Here is a 15,716-nt window from a genome sequence, read left to right as displayed (position 1 = left end):
TGTGTGTGTCTATACAACCTTTAGTGATGTCATAGCCATGTGATCACCTGTGGGTGTGGTTACAGGGCTATGTAATTGAGGTGTTTGGCACATGTGAGAGAGAGAGAGAGAGAGAGAGTCGGAGTCTGTCAGAGTGTGGACAGACTTCCATGTGTCCAGGTGGGACACTACAGAGAGTGGCCTGTGTGCTAAGGAAGGAGAAGACTTCCTGGGTCTGCGGCTGCAGATAGAGCGCTGCTCGGGACATTGCCCTGGCCTATGTATATTAGTTGTATATGGGGAGGACTACACCTCCCAGCATGTGCTGAGACTCTCGGTCCGAGTCTGAAGCCACGGACGTTTATGTTCTTTTGTGCCTAAGCTAGAGGCTATTTTGGTGATACGCTGATTTATGGTTTATGGAGCAAATAAACCTCATGAACTTTGGGAAGAATCTGCCTCATGATTGTCTCCCGCTGCACCTGAGCGAGTCACATCCCTACAATTGGTGACAGACTGCGGGCAGCGATTCCCAGAAGCACGTGTGGCAGTGCTGGCGATTCTGAGCCAGGAGAGCAGACGGTCTGACAACCGTGAGTAATACTGACCGAGGTCAGAGAAAGTGACTTTGAATATTTGTGGGATACCTCTGAGGAGAAGAGGCGTCCAGGAACCTGTGGGGCCGACACAGGTAACAGACAGGAGTCTGTGTTGCACTTACCAGGGTCAATGAGAGACTGTGTACCTGGAGGGTCAGTGTTGGGAGGTTCTGGGAGAGGAATCGGATCCCTGGAACACATGATATGACCTTGGACCTGGTGAGGCGAGTGTTGGGCAGTCTCACGCGGAGACGGATGTCCTGAAGAGCACCCGCTGAGCCCCTGGACCTGGTGAGGCTGGTGTGTTGGGAGACCCTGGGAGGAGGGTCGGCTCCCTGAATAGCACCCGGTGTGCCCTGTGTGTTGGACGGTCTCAGGTGGAGACGGTACGTCCTGAGTGGCACACGAACAGGACATCTGAGAGACTGTGCATGTGTTTTTTTTCTTTTCCTCTGCAAAACCTGAAGGTGCTTGCTGTGGCTCAGTGGGGTCATGAAGGTCTCGCAGCACAGGGACCTGGTGGTTTCTTTAAGGGATCTGCCCTGGGAGCATTTGTAGCAGACGCTGTCTGTCTACACCATCCGGCTGCAGCTTTATGGCATGTGACTAAGCGGATACAATAGTTGTGGCTTTACACAACTATTAAGGGTGAGTACCCTGTATTATTGCTGCATAACCCATTATACCTGCACTGGTAAGGCCCTATGGGCGCACTTTTGTGGCTTTTTTATCTTTGAGGGTGACAAGCGGCTTCCGGTAACCCGGCGGGGTTACGAAGGTGACAAGCGGCTTCCGGTGGATCGGCGGGTCCACGAAGATGGCGCAGCAGGAGCTGCAGTGACACCAGCCGCTGTGTATGTGTGTGAACAGCAGCCGGTGGTGCCGGTGATCAGTGACAGCAGGAGCTGTGGTGGTGCCAGCAAAGACTTGTGTGGTATCGTTAAAAGACAAACTGTACTGTGTGAACTGTGGCCTAAGAGGTTCTGCAGGACGGACATGGGGAAGTCCCAAAAGGGAGTGGTAACCCAAAAGGGGGCGGTAACCCAAAAAGGGGTGGAGTCCCAAAAGGGGACGGTGATCCAAAAGGGAGTGGTAACCAAAAAAGGGTGGAGTCCCAAAAGGGGGCGGTGACCCAAATTGGAGTGGTAACCCAAAAAGGGGTGGAGTCACAAAAGGGGGCGGTGACCCAAATTGGAGTGGCAACCCAAAGTGGGGTGGTGGTCCAGAAAGGGGCCAAGTGTGAAGAAGTGACAGCACTGGGTGACTCAGTAGGTATGTCTGGAGTACCGCAGTGTATGTGCAGGTCTTTTTCAGAATGTGGAATATCCTTTCCGGGTAGTAATGACGGGCCACAGATGTGTACAATGATGCTGCACCGGGAAGGAGCCTTTGGTCGGCTGGAATCAGAGAGTCAGGTGACTCTGACAGGAACTCCTCTCGTTTTCTCTCTGACCGAGAACAAAGTCAGGGTTCACTGTAAACACGGGGTCACGGTGAACTACGCAGTAGACAGTAGTGTTTGAGGGGACCAAAGGTGGTGAGTGCCAAGGTAGCGGGATACCACGGGACTTAGTCTATGCCTGGGAGAGGGGCCGGGACTTTCTTTTGTTTGATGACATTTGGTCGGATGATGGAGATGCTTGGACTGTGGGGCCAGCGGACACTGAGACAGTGACGGCTCCTGACATGGACAGGTCAGAGGTAGAGCTGACCAGACGAAGAAGTACATCTGCCCAACTGACAGACCTGACGTCTCGTGATAAGACAGATGGTGGGCTGGGGGATGAGACGACTGGACTAGACACATTGGTGCTGGACGGTAACTGGAGTGTTCACTCGACTGGGGTGACTGACCCAGTGGTACCCTTTAACGATATAATTAAAGAGGTAGTGGCGCGACACGTGATGGACAAAAGAGAATAAGATCATGAGATACAGCTGATAAAGGAGACTGTAACAGAACATGTCGAACGGGAAAGAGTCCTAAGGCAAGCAGCTGAGCACAGAGTGGATGAGCTGGAGAAGGAAGTCTCTGAGCTCAGAGGTCACCTGTCAGCATGTAAAACCATGAACAAGACCCTGTTGGAAGATATGGAGGTGCTCAGAGAGGCCCAAGAGAAGCATCAACAGGAGATTCTCAGGAGAGAGGATCAGCGTCGCTACCTGGCAGAGGAGCGAGATAAAGTTCTGCAAGAACTCAGTGGAGTAGTAAAAGGTCTTCTACAGGAGAAGAAGTGGATGGGCGAAGACGTACAGCGGCCTTGCCCGACTGATAGCAAGGCAGAACTGCCAAAGCCCATCTTGGAAAAGGGTCCTGAAGACTGTAAATCTCAGGAAGATGGTGAGCCAAGAGCTGCACAAGACAGTCACCCGGTCTTGGCAGATACCTTGAGGGAAGTGTCCGTGGGGAACCCAGAGCCATCTGTCCAGGATGAGAGCAAGTCCATGACCTTCAAGTGCGTTATGGAGGTACCCGAAGACGTGCGAGAAGCGTGTGCCAGCGAAGGTGTGCATGAGACCTTTAAAAAGGCAGTAAAGGCCTATAGTGTGAGCTGGGCACCAGAAACAAACCAGTTGGTGATACTGGCAGAAACGGGACACACAGAGAGAAGGGTGGCTGTCCTGAAGGAGATGCACCTACAATGTCTCCGCACGAAACAGATGTTCGTGGAGCGTAATAGGGAAGCCGCTCGACGTCTGGAGCTTGCCAGGGAAGCTCAAAGTCGGCTGGGCTTTGTGGAAGACGTAATTCCGGTACCCAGAAATCTGGTGGGGAAAGTCGTTGGCAGACTGGGAAAGGTGATGCAGGAGATGGTGAATCGATCCAGTGTGAAGAGAGTGAGGATCCCACCTGCTGGTGAAATCCAAGTCGTTGTTGAAGATGACATGGTTCCTGTCATTGTGGTTGGTTCAGTGGAAAGCATTGGGAAGCTTCGCATGCTCCTGGAATATCGGGTAGCGTACCTGAAGGAGATTGAGCAGCTAAGACAGGATCGGCTGCAGATGAATAAGCAGATACAGAACGTCAGGTGGCGTCCACCTCCAACCCAAGGTGTAAGGACCCAAAGGGATCCTCCAAGGAATGAAAGGACAGGTAGTCGAAGGCAAGAACGTCGAGAGTCCGCAAGTGGCCATTCTAATCGTAGTAACATAGGCACGAGACCCGGTGGTGGACATAGTGACAGAGGGTCAGACTCAGACCAGCCAGTTGGCCCAGCTGGACGTGGGACTCATGACCGTGTGAACTGGGAGAGCCAGCCAGTGAGAGAAAGGTCGGGTGACGGAGCGCACTGCAAACAGGTGGAGACTAAAGAGTGTCTGATCACACTGACGGACGTTGACGGGAAGGCCAAAGCCCAAGGCCGAGATACTGACCGCTGGGGGCGGGGGAGGCCTAACGTGAATATGAGGCAGTTTGACTACCGAAACAGGCGGAGATGGTCCTCTCGACTTGTAGGGCAAGGTGACATGGGTGCCAGGTCTCAAGATACCTGGGTGATGTCATGTGTTCAACCCCACAAGTTTGAACAGAGGGGGGAGGTATGTGGTGTAGTGACCACTATGTCAGCTAGGGGGCGCTGTGTGGGTGTCCCAGGACGGGTGTACAGGCACATTCAGTGTGGTAACAGGAGCAGGGTCCTAAATGACCATTATGGGTCTCAAGGTGGGTGGCCTTGGGATGCAGGCTCCAGGGGGTATTGATCAGCAGAGGTACTGCTGATCTTTCTGTTACACTCTGTCAGGGAAGCCTGTGTGTGTCTATACAACCTTTAGTGATGTCATAGCCATGTGATCACCTGTGGGTGTGGTTACAGGGCTATGTAATTGAGGTGTTTGGCACATGTGAGAGAGAGAGAGGGAGTCTGTCAGAGTGTGGACAGACTTCCATGTGTCCAGGTGGGACACTACAGAGAGTGGCCTGTGTGCTAAGGAAGGAGAAGACTTCCTGGGTCTGCGGCTGCAGATAGAGCGCTGCTCGGGACATTGCCCTGGCCTATGTATATTAGTTGTATATGGGGAGGACTACACCTCCCAGCATGTGCTGAGACTCTCGGTCCGAGTCTGAAGCCACGGACGTTTATGTTCTTTTGTGCCTAAGCTAGAGGCTATTTTGGTGATACGCTGATTTATGGTTTATGGAGCAAATAAACCTCATGAACTTTGGGAAGAACCTGCCTCATGATTGTCTCCCGCTGCACCTGAGCGAGTCACATCCCTACAATAATATATATATATATATATATATATATATATATATATATATATATATATAGCCTCACAGGAGAAGCGATATGCTGCTTCTTTTATTCTGCACCAGATCTGCGCAGAAAAATCTGCAGCATGTGCACAGCCTTTTTTGTTTTACATAGCCTTAAATGGTACTGTGCATCACGTGCAGTTCTGTTGTTTTTCTGCTGCGGTTCTGCAGGGCCAAATCTGCTGCGGAACTGCACGGAGTCTGCACTGTGTGCACAGGGCCTTAAATCTTATGGTCAGGTTATCGGACATTCCTAATGTACTTTTCTCCAATATGTTGAATTCTTTCCTTATAATCTTTATGCATGTTGTATACTGATCAATATGTGGATAGTTTATATGTTTGATCTGCTTTTATAGCACATGTTTTTAAGTCTCTCACATATGTTTATAATTACCCTGATGGGAGTGGGATGTATATAAGGTTCCATGTTTGGAAAGCAGATTAGATTCTGGACCGTGAAGAAGGCGGGTTCTACCGCTGAAACGCGTAGTCCTATCTGCACGACTTTCCTGCGTTATTGCTGTTTTGAACTGCTTGGACCATTGCATTTTAATGGATTTAGGAATAAAAAGAAAAAATTTTTTAACAGCATCCTGGATTGCTCACGTTATTGCTGGACTTTGCTTTGTCGTTGTTAATATTATATATATATATATATATATATATATATATATATATATATACACATATATACATATATACATACACATACACATACATACACACACACACCGTATTTTTCGCTTTATAAGACGCACCCCAAATTTTGAGGAGAAAAATAGGAAAAAACGTTTTTTAATAAAATGGTGGTGCTTCTTATAATCCAGGCGTCTTATTGCTTACCGGTCTGTCCCCGGGTTGCTGTTTCCCACTCTGTCCCTGGCATGCTGTCGCCCACTCTGTCCCCTGGGTGCTGTCGCCCACTCTGTACCTGGTGCTGCCGCCACCGCGCTGGGTCCTCCGGGTGCTGCGGCCGCCGCGCTGGGTCCCTCGGGTGCTGCTGCTGCCGCCGCGCTGTGTCCCCCGGTGCCTGCCGCCGCCACCGGGCTCTGTCCCGTGCTGCGTGGGGGGCTCTGCCGTTCCATCCATGCCTGCGCGGTGGCTTGCTTCCTGGAAAATGGCCGCCGCGCAAGCGCAGATGGAGATCTCGGCACTGAAATCTCGGGAGCACAACCCCCATCTGTGCACTCAGACCATCCTCATGGAATCTGTTTCTAACCGTTTGTGCAGACACATGCACATTTGTGGGCTGCTGGAGGTCATTGTGCAGGGCTCTGGTAGTGCTCCTCCTGTTCCTTCTTGCACAAAGGCGGAGATAGCGGTCCTGCTGCTGGGTTGTTACCCTCCTACGGCCCCCCTCCACGTCTCCTGGTGTACTGGTCTGTCTCCTGGTAGCGCCTCCAGCCTATGGACACTACGCTGACAGACACAGAAAACCTTCTTGCCACAGCTCGCATTGATGTGCCATCCTGGACGAGCTGCACTACCTGAGCCACTTGTGTGGGTTGTAGAGTCCGACTCATGCTACCACGAGTGTTAAAGCACAACCAACATTCAAAAGTGACCAAAACACAAGCCAACCTGCAGAACCACTCCTTTATTGAGTGTGTCTTGATAATTGCCAATAATCTCCATCTGTTGTCTATTCCATTTGCACAACAGCATGTGAAATTGATTATCAGTCATTGTTGCTTCCTAAGTAGACAGTTTGATTTCCTTGGAGTTTGATTCTGTTGTTTAAGTGCACCCTTTATTTTTTTGAGCTATATATATACACTCACTGGCCACTTTATTAGGTACACCATGCTAGTAAGGGGTTGGACCCCCTTTTGCCTTCAGAACTGCCTCAATTCTTCGTGGCAGAGATTCAACAAGGTGCTGGAAGCATTCCTCAGAGATTTTGGACCATATTGACATGATGGCATCACACAGTTGGCGCAGATTTGTCGGCTGCACATCCCTGATGCGAATCTCCCGTTCCACCACATCCCAAAGATGCTCTATTGGATTGAGATCTGGTGACTGAGGAGGCCATTTGAGTACAGTAAACTCATTGTCATGTTCAAGAAACCAATCTGAGATGATTCGAGCTTTATGACATGGCGCATTATCCTGCTGAAAGTAGCCATCAGATGTTGGGTACATTGTGGTCATAAAGGGATGGACATGGTCAGCAACAATACTCAGGTAGGCTGTGGCGTTGCAACGATGCTCAATTGGTACCAAGGGGCCCAAAGAGTGCCCAGAAAAAATTCCCCACACCATGACACCACCACCACCAGCCTGAACCGTTGATACAAGGCAGGATGGATCAATGCTTTCATGTTGTTTACGCCAAATTCTGACCCTACCATCCGAATGTCGCAGCAGAAATCGAGACTCATCAGACCAGGCAACGTTTTTCCAATCTTCTACTGTCCAATTTCGATGAGCTTGTGCAAATTGTAGCCTCAGTTTCCTGTTCTTAGCTGAGAGGAGTGGTACCCAGTGTGGTCTTCTGCTGCTGTAGCCCATCTGCCTCAAAGTTCGACGCACTGTGCGTTCAGAGATGCTCTTCTGCCTACCTTGGTTGTAACGGGTGGCAATTTGAGTCACTGTTGCCTTTCTATCAGCTCGAACCAGTCTGCCCATTCTCCTCTGACCTCTGGCATCAACATGGCATTTCCGGCCACAGAACTGCCGCTCACTGGATTTTTTTTCTTTTTCGGACCATTCTCTGTAAACCCTAGAGATGGTTGTGCGTGAAAATCCCAGTAGATCAGCAGTTTCTGAAATTCTCAGACCAGCCCTTCTGGCACCAACAATCATGCCACGTTCAAAGGCACTCAAATCACCTTTCTTCCCCATACTGATGCTCGGTTTGAACTGCAGGAGATTGTCTTGACCATGTCTACATGCCTAAATGCACTGAGTTGCCGCCATGTGATTGGCTGATTAGAAATTAAGTCTTAACACACAGTTGGACAGGTGTACCTAATAAAGTGGCCAGTGAGTGTATATATATATATATATATATATATATATATATATATATATATATATATATATATATATATATATATATATATACACATATATATATACATACACACACACACATACATACATGCACCTTATCGTGTCTGTCTCTAACCGAAATCGCGGCCCGCTGATTGGTCGCGGCTGAGGGGGTGAGGGGACCATGCATACCAGTATAAGGGGGTGAGGGGACCATGCATACCACGAAAGGGGGGTGAGAGGACCATGCATACCAGGAAAGGGGGGTGAGGGGACCATGTATATCAGGATTGGGGGTGAGGGGACCATGCATACCAGGAAAGGGTGGTGAGGGGACCATGCATATTAGGATTGGGGGTGAGGGGACCATGCATACCAGGATTGGGGGGTGAGAGGACCATGCATACCAGGAGTGGGGGGTGAGGGGACCATGCATACCCCAAAAGGGGGGTAAAAGGACCATGCATACCAGGATTGGGGGGTGAGGGGACCATGCATATCAGGAAAGGGGGGTGAGGGGACCATACATACCAGGAAAGGGGGGTGAGTATATCATGAATACCAGGATTGGGGGGTGAGGGGACCATACATACCAGGAAAGGGGGGTGACGGTGAGCATACATACCAGAAATGAGGTGTGAGAGGACCATGCATACCAAGAAAGGGGGGTGAGGGGACCATGCATACCAGGATAGGGGGGTGAGGGGACCATGCATACCAGGATTGGGGGGTGAGGGGACCATGCATATCAGGATTGGGGGGTGAGGGGACTATGCATACCAGTATAGGGGGGTGAGGATACCATGCATACCAGGATTGGGGGGTGAGGGGACCATACATACCAGGAAAGGGGGGTGATGGTGAGCATACATACCAGGATTGGGGTGTGAGAGGACCATGCATACCAGCAAAGGGGGGTGAGGGGACCATGTATACCAAGAAAGGGGGGTGAGGGGACCATGCATACCAGGATAGGGGGGTGAGGGGACCATGCATATCAGGATTGGGGGGTGAGAGGATCATGCACACCAGGATTGGGGGGAGAGAGAACCATGCATTCCAGGATTGGGGGGTCAGGGGACCATGCATACCAGGATAGGGGGTTGAGGGGTAGCATGCATATCAGGATTGGGGGTGAGAGAACCATACATATCAGGATTGGGGGTGAATTATTGCATTATTATTAAATCTTCAAAAATAAACTGCATATATATTCTAGAATACCCGATGCGTTAGAATCGGGCCACCATCTAGTATATATACACACACACTATATTATATATACACACATATACATACACACACATATACATAGTAGTATATTTGGGGGAGTGTCTGGAACAAAGCATGAGCAAAAACTGGCTACTTATGACCTGGTGCCAGGCTAAAATAGGAGACCTGGTGCCACAGAACACCAGAAGTCTTCTACAGTAACCCCCACATCACAAATTGCGCTTCTTTATATAGGGCCACCATATAGCACTGGAATCTCATAATATATATATATATATATATATATATATATATATATATATATATATACACATATACATATACACACACACTAGATGGAGGTCCAATGCTATTGCAGTGGGAGGGCGGTAATGTCACGATGGGGGCAGGCTTTGCAGCGTTGAGAATCTCTCCCCCCATGTGCTCACCCACCTATCCACTCTCTTTCCCCATGTGCAGACTTCTCCCGTCTGTGCTCTCTTCCTTGACCTATCTACCCCATGTGCTATCCGCCTTGTCTGCTGTCTCTCCCCTTCCTGTGCTGTGTTTTCCCCTCACGTAGGGTTATGTTTGAGCTGTCTCTCCCTGTGCTCTGTGTCTCACCGCGGTGCGCTTTCTCTCTCCCCATCTGTTGTCTTCTCCTCTCATGTCAGTGCACAGCATGTTAGGAGGAATTTCTATTTAAAGGGGTTTCCCACGAATGAAAGTTCATGTACAGAACATACCACAGCTCCTGGACAGGGGAGGAAGCAAAAGACAATACTGACATTACAGCGGGAGAATGCAGAGGATACATTTTGTGAGGTAAAATATTGTTTAAAACAGTCAGAGAAATATTTTACCTCACAAAACGAATCCTCTGTCATCCCCTGCTGTAATGTCAGTATTATCTTTTGCTTCCTCCGCTGCCCAGGAGATGTAGTACGCTCCGTACACGGTCAGACACAGACAATTTTTAAAATGAACTTTCATTCGTGGGAAAACCCTTTAATATGACCGGCTTACTCTGCCTGTAGACACGTCGCACATTTGCCTCCGTGATCCTCCGAATGATTCCCATATACACACACACACACATACACTACAGAAAGTAAAAGCTTGGGTGGAAATGGGTCTTCCAAAGGGATAATGACAATAAGTATACTGCCAAAATGGTGACAAAGTGCCTTAAGGAGATAGAAGTCTGTGTGTGTACAGTTGTGCTCAAAAGTTTACATACCCCGGCAGAATTGTTGCTTTCTTGGCCTTTTTTTTTTCCAGAGAATAAGAATTATAACACCAAAACTTTTTCTCCACTCATGGTTAGAGGTTGGGTGAAGCCATTTATTGTCAATTTACTGTGTTTTCTCTCTTTAAATCATAATAACTCAAAACATCCAAATGACCGTGATCAAAAGTTCACATACCCCATTTCTTAATACCATGTATTGCCCCCTCTTACATCAATGACCGCTTGAAGTCTTTTGCGGTAGTTGTGGATGAGGTTCTGTATTTTCTAAGATGGTAAAGCTGCCCACTCTTCTTGGCAAAAAGACCAGTTCCTTTAAATTCCATGGCTGTCTAGCATGAACTGCGTGCTTTAGATCTCCCCAGAGTGGCTCAATGTTATTGAGGTCAGGAGACATTGATGGCCACTCCATATCCTTCACTTTGTTCTGCTGTAGCCAATGACAGGCCAACTTGGCCTTGTGTTTTGGATAGTTGTCATGTTGGAACGCCCAAGTGCGTCTCATGCGCAGCTTCCGGGCTGATGAGTGCAAATTTGCATCCAGTATTTGATGATAATGTGCTGAATTCATCTTTCCTTCAACTTTGACCAGGTTTCCTGTGCTGTTGTAGCTCACACATCCCAAAACATCAGTGATCCACCTCTGTGCTTTACAATATGAATGGTGTTCCTTTCATATTAGGCCTTCTTGACCTCTGTCCAAATGTAACATTTGTGATTGTGGTCAAAAAATTCAATTTTGGTCTCATCACTCCAAGTTACCTTGTTCCAGAAGTTTTGAGGCTTGCCTCTGTGCTGTTTTGCATATTGTAGGGGAGACACTTTGTGGCATTTGTTGAGAGAGAATATTTTATGTGCCAGAATGGAAACCGCAGCTGCGTATCCACGCAAAGAATTGACATGCTGCGGAAAATAAACTGCTGCGTTTCCGCGCGGAATTTTCCACAGCATGTGCACAGCGGTTTTTGTTTTGCGTAGGCTAAAATGGTACTGTACACCGCATGAGAATCTGCAGCGGATCCGCAGGGCCAAACCCGCAACGTGTGCACATATTCTTAAAGAGCCACACTGCTAGTGTTCAGAGAGTCCAGTATTTCAGCTAATGTTATTTGTGGGTTTTTCTTTGCATATCGAACAATTTTCCTGGCAGTTGTAGACAAAATTTTTGTTGGGCTACCTGACCCTGGTTCTGTTTTTACAAAACCCCTGATTTTCCATTTGTTAATCACAGTTTGAACGCTGCTGACTGGCATTATCAATTCCTTTGATATCTTTTTGTATCCCTTTCCTGTTTTATACAGTTCAACTAACTTTTCCCAACGGATCGTTGATAATTCGTTTGCTTTCCCCATGACTCACAATCCAGAAACGTCAGTGGCTGGATGAAAGATGCAAGAGTCTGTCTGGTTCCCAGAAACTCACTCAGCTTTCATGCACACACACTGATTACAAGCAAACAGGTCACAGGTGAGGATGTTACCTTTAGTAGGCATTCAAACCCTTTTGTGTCAACTTCTGTGCATGTTATCAGGCCAAAATCACCAGGGTATGTAAACTTTTGATCAGGATCATTTGGATGATTTGGGTTGTCATTATGATTTAAAAAGAGAAAGCACAGTAGTTTGACAATAAATGCCTTCACCCAACCACTAACCATGAGTGGAGAAAAAGTGTTGGTGTTATCATTCATATTCTCTGAAAAAAGGCCAAGAAAGCAAAAATTCTGCCGAGGTCTGTAAGCTTTAGAGCACAAAACTACACACACACATACATATATCTCCTTAAGGCACTTTGTCACCATTTTGGCAGTATACTTATTGTCATTGTCCATTTGGAAGACCCATTTTCACTCAGGCTTTAACTTTCTGGCTGATGTCTTGAGATGTTGCCACAATCTTCTTTTCTCATGATGCCATCTATTTTGTGAAGTGTACCAGTCCCTCCTGCAGCAAAACAACACAACATGATGCTGCTACCCTAGTGTTTCACAGTTGGGATGATGTTCTTAGGCTTCCAAGCTTATCCCTTTTTCCTCTAAAAGTAAGGTCATTATACCCAAAAAGATAAATTTTAGTTTCATCAGACCACAGGACATGTCTCCAAAATTTAAGGTCTTTGTTCCTGTGTGCATTTGATAACAATCTGTCCTTTTTATCTTTCTTTTGGAGTAATGGCTTCTTCCTTTCAGAGTGGCTTTTTAGTCCATAATGATACAATACTCGTTTCACTGCAGATATTGACACAATCTTACTAGCTTACGCCATCATCTTCACAAGGTATTTTGCTTTTGTCCTTGGGTTGATATGCACATGTTGGACCAAAGCACGTTCACTCTGGTACACAGAACCTGTCTCCTTGCTGAGCGGTATGATGGCTGGACAGTCCCATTTTGTTTGTACTTGCGGATAGTTGTTTGTACAGATGAACAAGGCACCTTGAGCTATCTTGAAATTGTACCCAAGGAAGAGCCAGACTTGTGCAAGTCCACAATTCTCTTCCTGATATCTTAGCTGATTTCTTGAAACTTTAAAATGGGGAAGCAGTCTTTTTCAGGTGTGCATTAAAATATATCCACAGGATGGAAGGGGTGGCTGCCTAGTAAAAGTAAAAAATGCACATAAATGAGGATTGAATAGAACATCAGTCACACAGGTACACGTGATGCAACCTAAACCTCATTTAATGTATTCATCCTATACATTATTTTTCATTTTCCATCTATTACTGCACATTTTACCATTTTTTCAGGATTCAGACAGGCCTTTTTTTGTTGGTTGGGTGAACTGGGGCATCTATCCTTGTCGGGTGCACTCATATAGTGCGGGGAAGCCTGCCTGACATAATATTATGGAACTCATTAATAGACTAAGTCGGACACTGTGCATCACACGTACCTGTGTGACTGGCACTGTATTCAAGCCTCATTTGCATGCAATTTTTTTTGCTAAGCAGCCACCCCCTCCGTAAATTGTTAGGTTTGGGAGTTGCTGCTTTCATCAGTAGTTTGCACCTGTGCTGCCCCCACCTTTATAATGGGGGTTTGCTGCATCCTGCTTGTGCATTTGTGAGCTGACCTTTTGTTGGTAAGGCTGTTTTTTTTTTAATATGTCTTTTAGGTTGTTTTTGAAATTAGTGTTAACTCCCCTCCTGATTAACCACACAGGGTGATATACTGGATTTATCGCTAAATTATTAGATACCAAATGTAGACTTTTCAGAATACAGCAGGGAAATTGGGTTTCTTATAACCTTCCTTCCTGAGTCCCCAGCCAGATTGTGGCATCTCTGTTCACATCTCTGCATCCTTCTTCCTCTTCTTCACAATTCAGTCTGTGGGCTATAAAGAGATTTGATCAGTTAAAAAAAAAAATAATATAAAAAAAAATCATCCCCCACCTCTTAACGCACAAGAAGCCTCCCTACAGATTAATAACCTTCATGCAAAATATGTGCCTGCAGTGGAAGTTAATTACGGTAATTGCAATCCCCAATTCCATTTGCTGAAGTGCAGTTACAGTCAAATATTTAACTATAGACTAATCAGTCCTGATCATTTGCTGCCATTTTTCTGCATTCTAGTTTCTGTTTTTGTGCATAGTTGAGTCACCTGACCTTGTTGTCAAGCTAAAAGTATTGTTTCTGGCAACAAATCCTCCATGAATACCAATTGTAGCCAGACATCTCCAAACAGAAGAAGTGTGTAGCTGGGTCTCGCTAGTTGTTGCCAGCTCTGAGATGATAGTCAGTAGATAAACAGTCGCACTCAAGTGTGGATTAATCTTGCAAAAAATCTTGATGATTTTGTGAAATTTTTGGATTTTTATTTTATTTCAAATGCATCAAATAGTGTAACACCGCAGACAAAAGAAGTATCCAAAATGTGGGTATAATATCGTAATCCAGGATACGAGTATACTATGGTTACGTTTCGATCTACTAGGAGGCCTTTCTCAAACCATACTCAAGTAGTGTCAAGAAAAAGATTAATTAGAGCATTTTCAGAAGTCCCAAACAGGGGCTGATGGCATGGGAGCAGCCTGGACCTGCGGTGTTGTCAGGCTGCTCCCATGTCATCAGCCCCTGTTTGGGACTTCTGAAAATGCTCTAATTAATCTTTTTCTTGACACTACTTGAGTATGGTTTGAGAAAGGCCTCCTAGTAGGTCGAAACGTAACCATAGTATACTCATATCCTGGATTACGATATTATACCCACATTTTGGATACTTCTTTTGTCTGCGGTGTTACACTATTTGATGCATTTGAAATAAAATAAAAATCCAAAAATTTCACAAAATCTTCAAGATTTTTTGTAAGATTAATCCACACTTGAGTGCGACTGTTTATCTATTGACTACTGTTTGTGGACCCTCCACGTACAGTCAGCACCTATCTTCTCCACAGCAAGAGTGCGCGTCTTTCTTCTTTAGCTCTGAGATGATGGCACTGCTGTACATGTTCAGAGTTTCAACAAAAGTAAGCACTATGTGTCTTTCATCTGCTGCACCAAGTTTCCATAACTGCCCACTGCGTCTACGGTCCTCCACATTGCACATTGTTTTGTGTCCGCAATGCTGAGAAACACAGGCAGATACATATCCATCATGTAATATCATCAAGGAGGCATCAGATAGTCTTAAAATGTATTCTGCAGCAGGACAACGGCCCCAAACATACAGGCAATGTTATTAAGAACCATGTACTGTGTAAAGATCAACGAGGATTCCTGGAAGTGATGATATGGGCAACACAGAGTCCTGATCTTAATATCGAATCAGTCTGTGTTTACATGAAGAGATAAACCACCATGGTTACTTACCGGTAGCCGTTTTTTCCGGAACCCATGACAGCACCACATGAGAGAGGGATCCGCCCCGCCAGGACAGGAACCTACTGAAACATAAGGGGCGGCACCTCTCCCCCGCTTCAGTTGGATTACAGAGCACTTGAGAGGACTTCCCGGTTAGTTACATATTTATCCAACACCACATCACACAAATACACCCGACTATTGTGCACACCCAAACGGTGAAAAGGGGGGGAAATATACGGGTGCTGTCATGGGTTCCGGAAAAACCGGCTACCGGTAAGTAACCATGGTGGTTTTCCCTTCACCCATGACAGCACCACATGAGAGATTCTGGAGACTTCGAACACCTTAGGGAGGGACCACCGCTTGTAGCACCCTTCTACCAAAGGTCAAGTCAGCCCAGGAGGATAGATTTAGTCTATAGTGTCTAAAGAAAGTTGAGGGTGAGGCCCAGGTAGCGGCCTTACAAATTTGCTCTATTGATACCTCTGCTTTCTCAGCCCAGGAGGTCGCCACGGCTCTGGTGGAATGAGCCTTGATGCCGTCAGGAACCGGGACGCCACTAGCTGAATAGGCTACACTAATGGCCTCCCTAATCCATTGGGCAATA

At 46.8% G+C, this 15,716-nt stretch overlaps 1 protein-coding gene across 3 annotated transcripts in view; it reads right to left on the bottom strand.

Annotated features, from left to right (window-relative positions):
- Positions 1–15,716, bottom strand: part of LOC141055135 (C-Jun-amino-terminal kinase-interacting protein 4-like) — a 315,480-nt gene that overhangs the window by 36,011 nt on the left and 263,753 nt on the right. For all 3 annotated transcript variants that reach the window (XM_073552116.1, XM_073552115.1, XM_073552117.1), the window contains exon 19: positions 13,547–13,634. In XM_073552116.1, coding sequence (XP_073408217.1) covers positions 13,547–13,634 — 88 coding nt within the window. The remainder of the gene's footprint in view (positions 1–13,546; positions 13,635–15,716) is intronic.

The sequence above is a fragment of the Dendrobates tinctorius genome, unplaced genomic scaffold (assembly GCF_039654945.1).
Source record: "Dendrobates tinctorius isolate UK_male_01 unplaced genomic scaffold, ASM3965494v1 ptg000184l, whole genome shotgun sequence".
NCBI classification, from domain to species: Eukaryota; Metazoa; Chordata; class Amphibia; order Anura; family Dendrobatidae; genus Dendrobates; species Dendrobates tinctorius.
The sequence above is the reverse complement of the archived record's forward strand: the minus strand, read 5'-3'. Positions and strand labels throughout refer to the sequence as shown.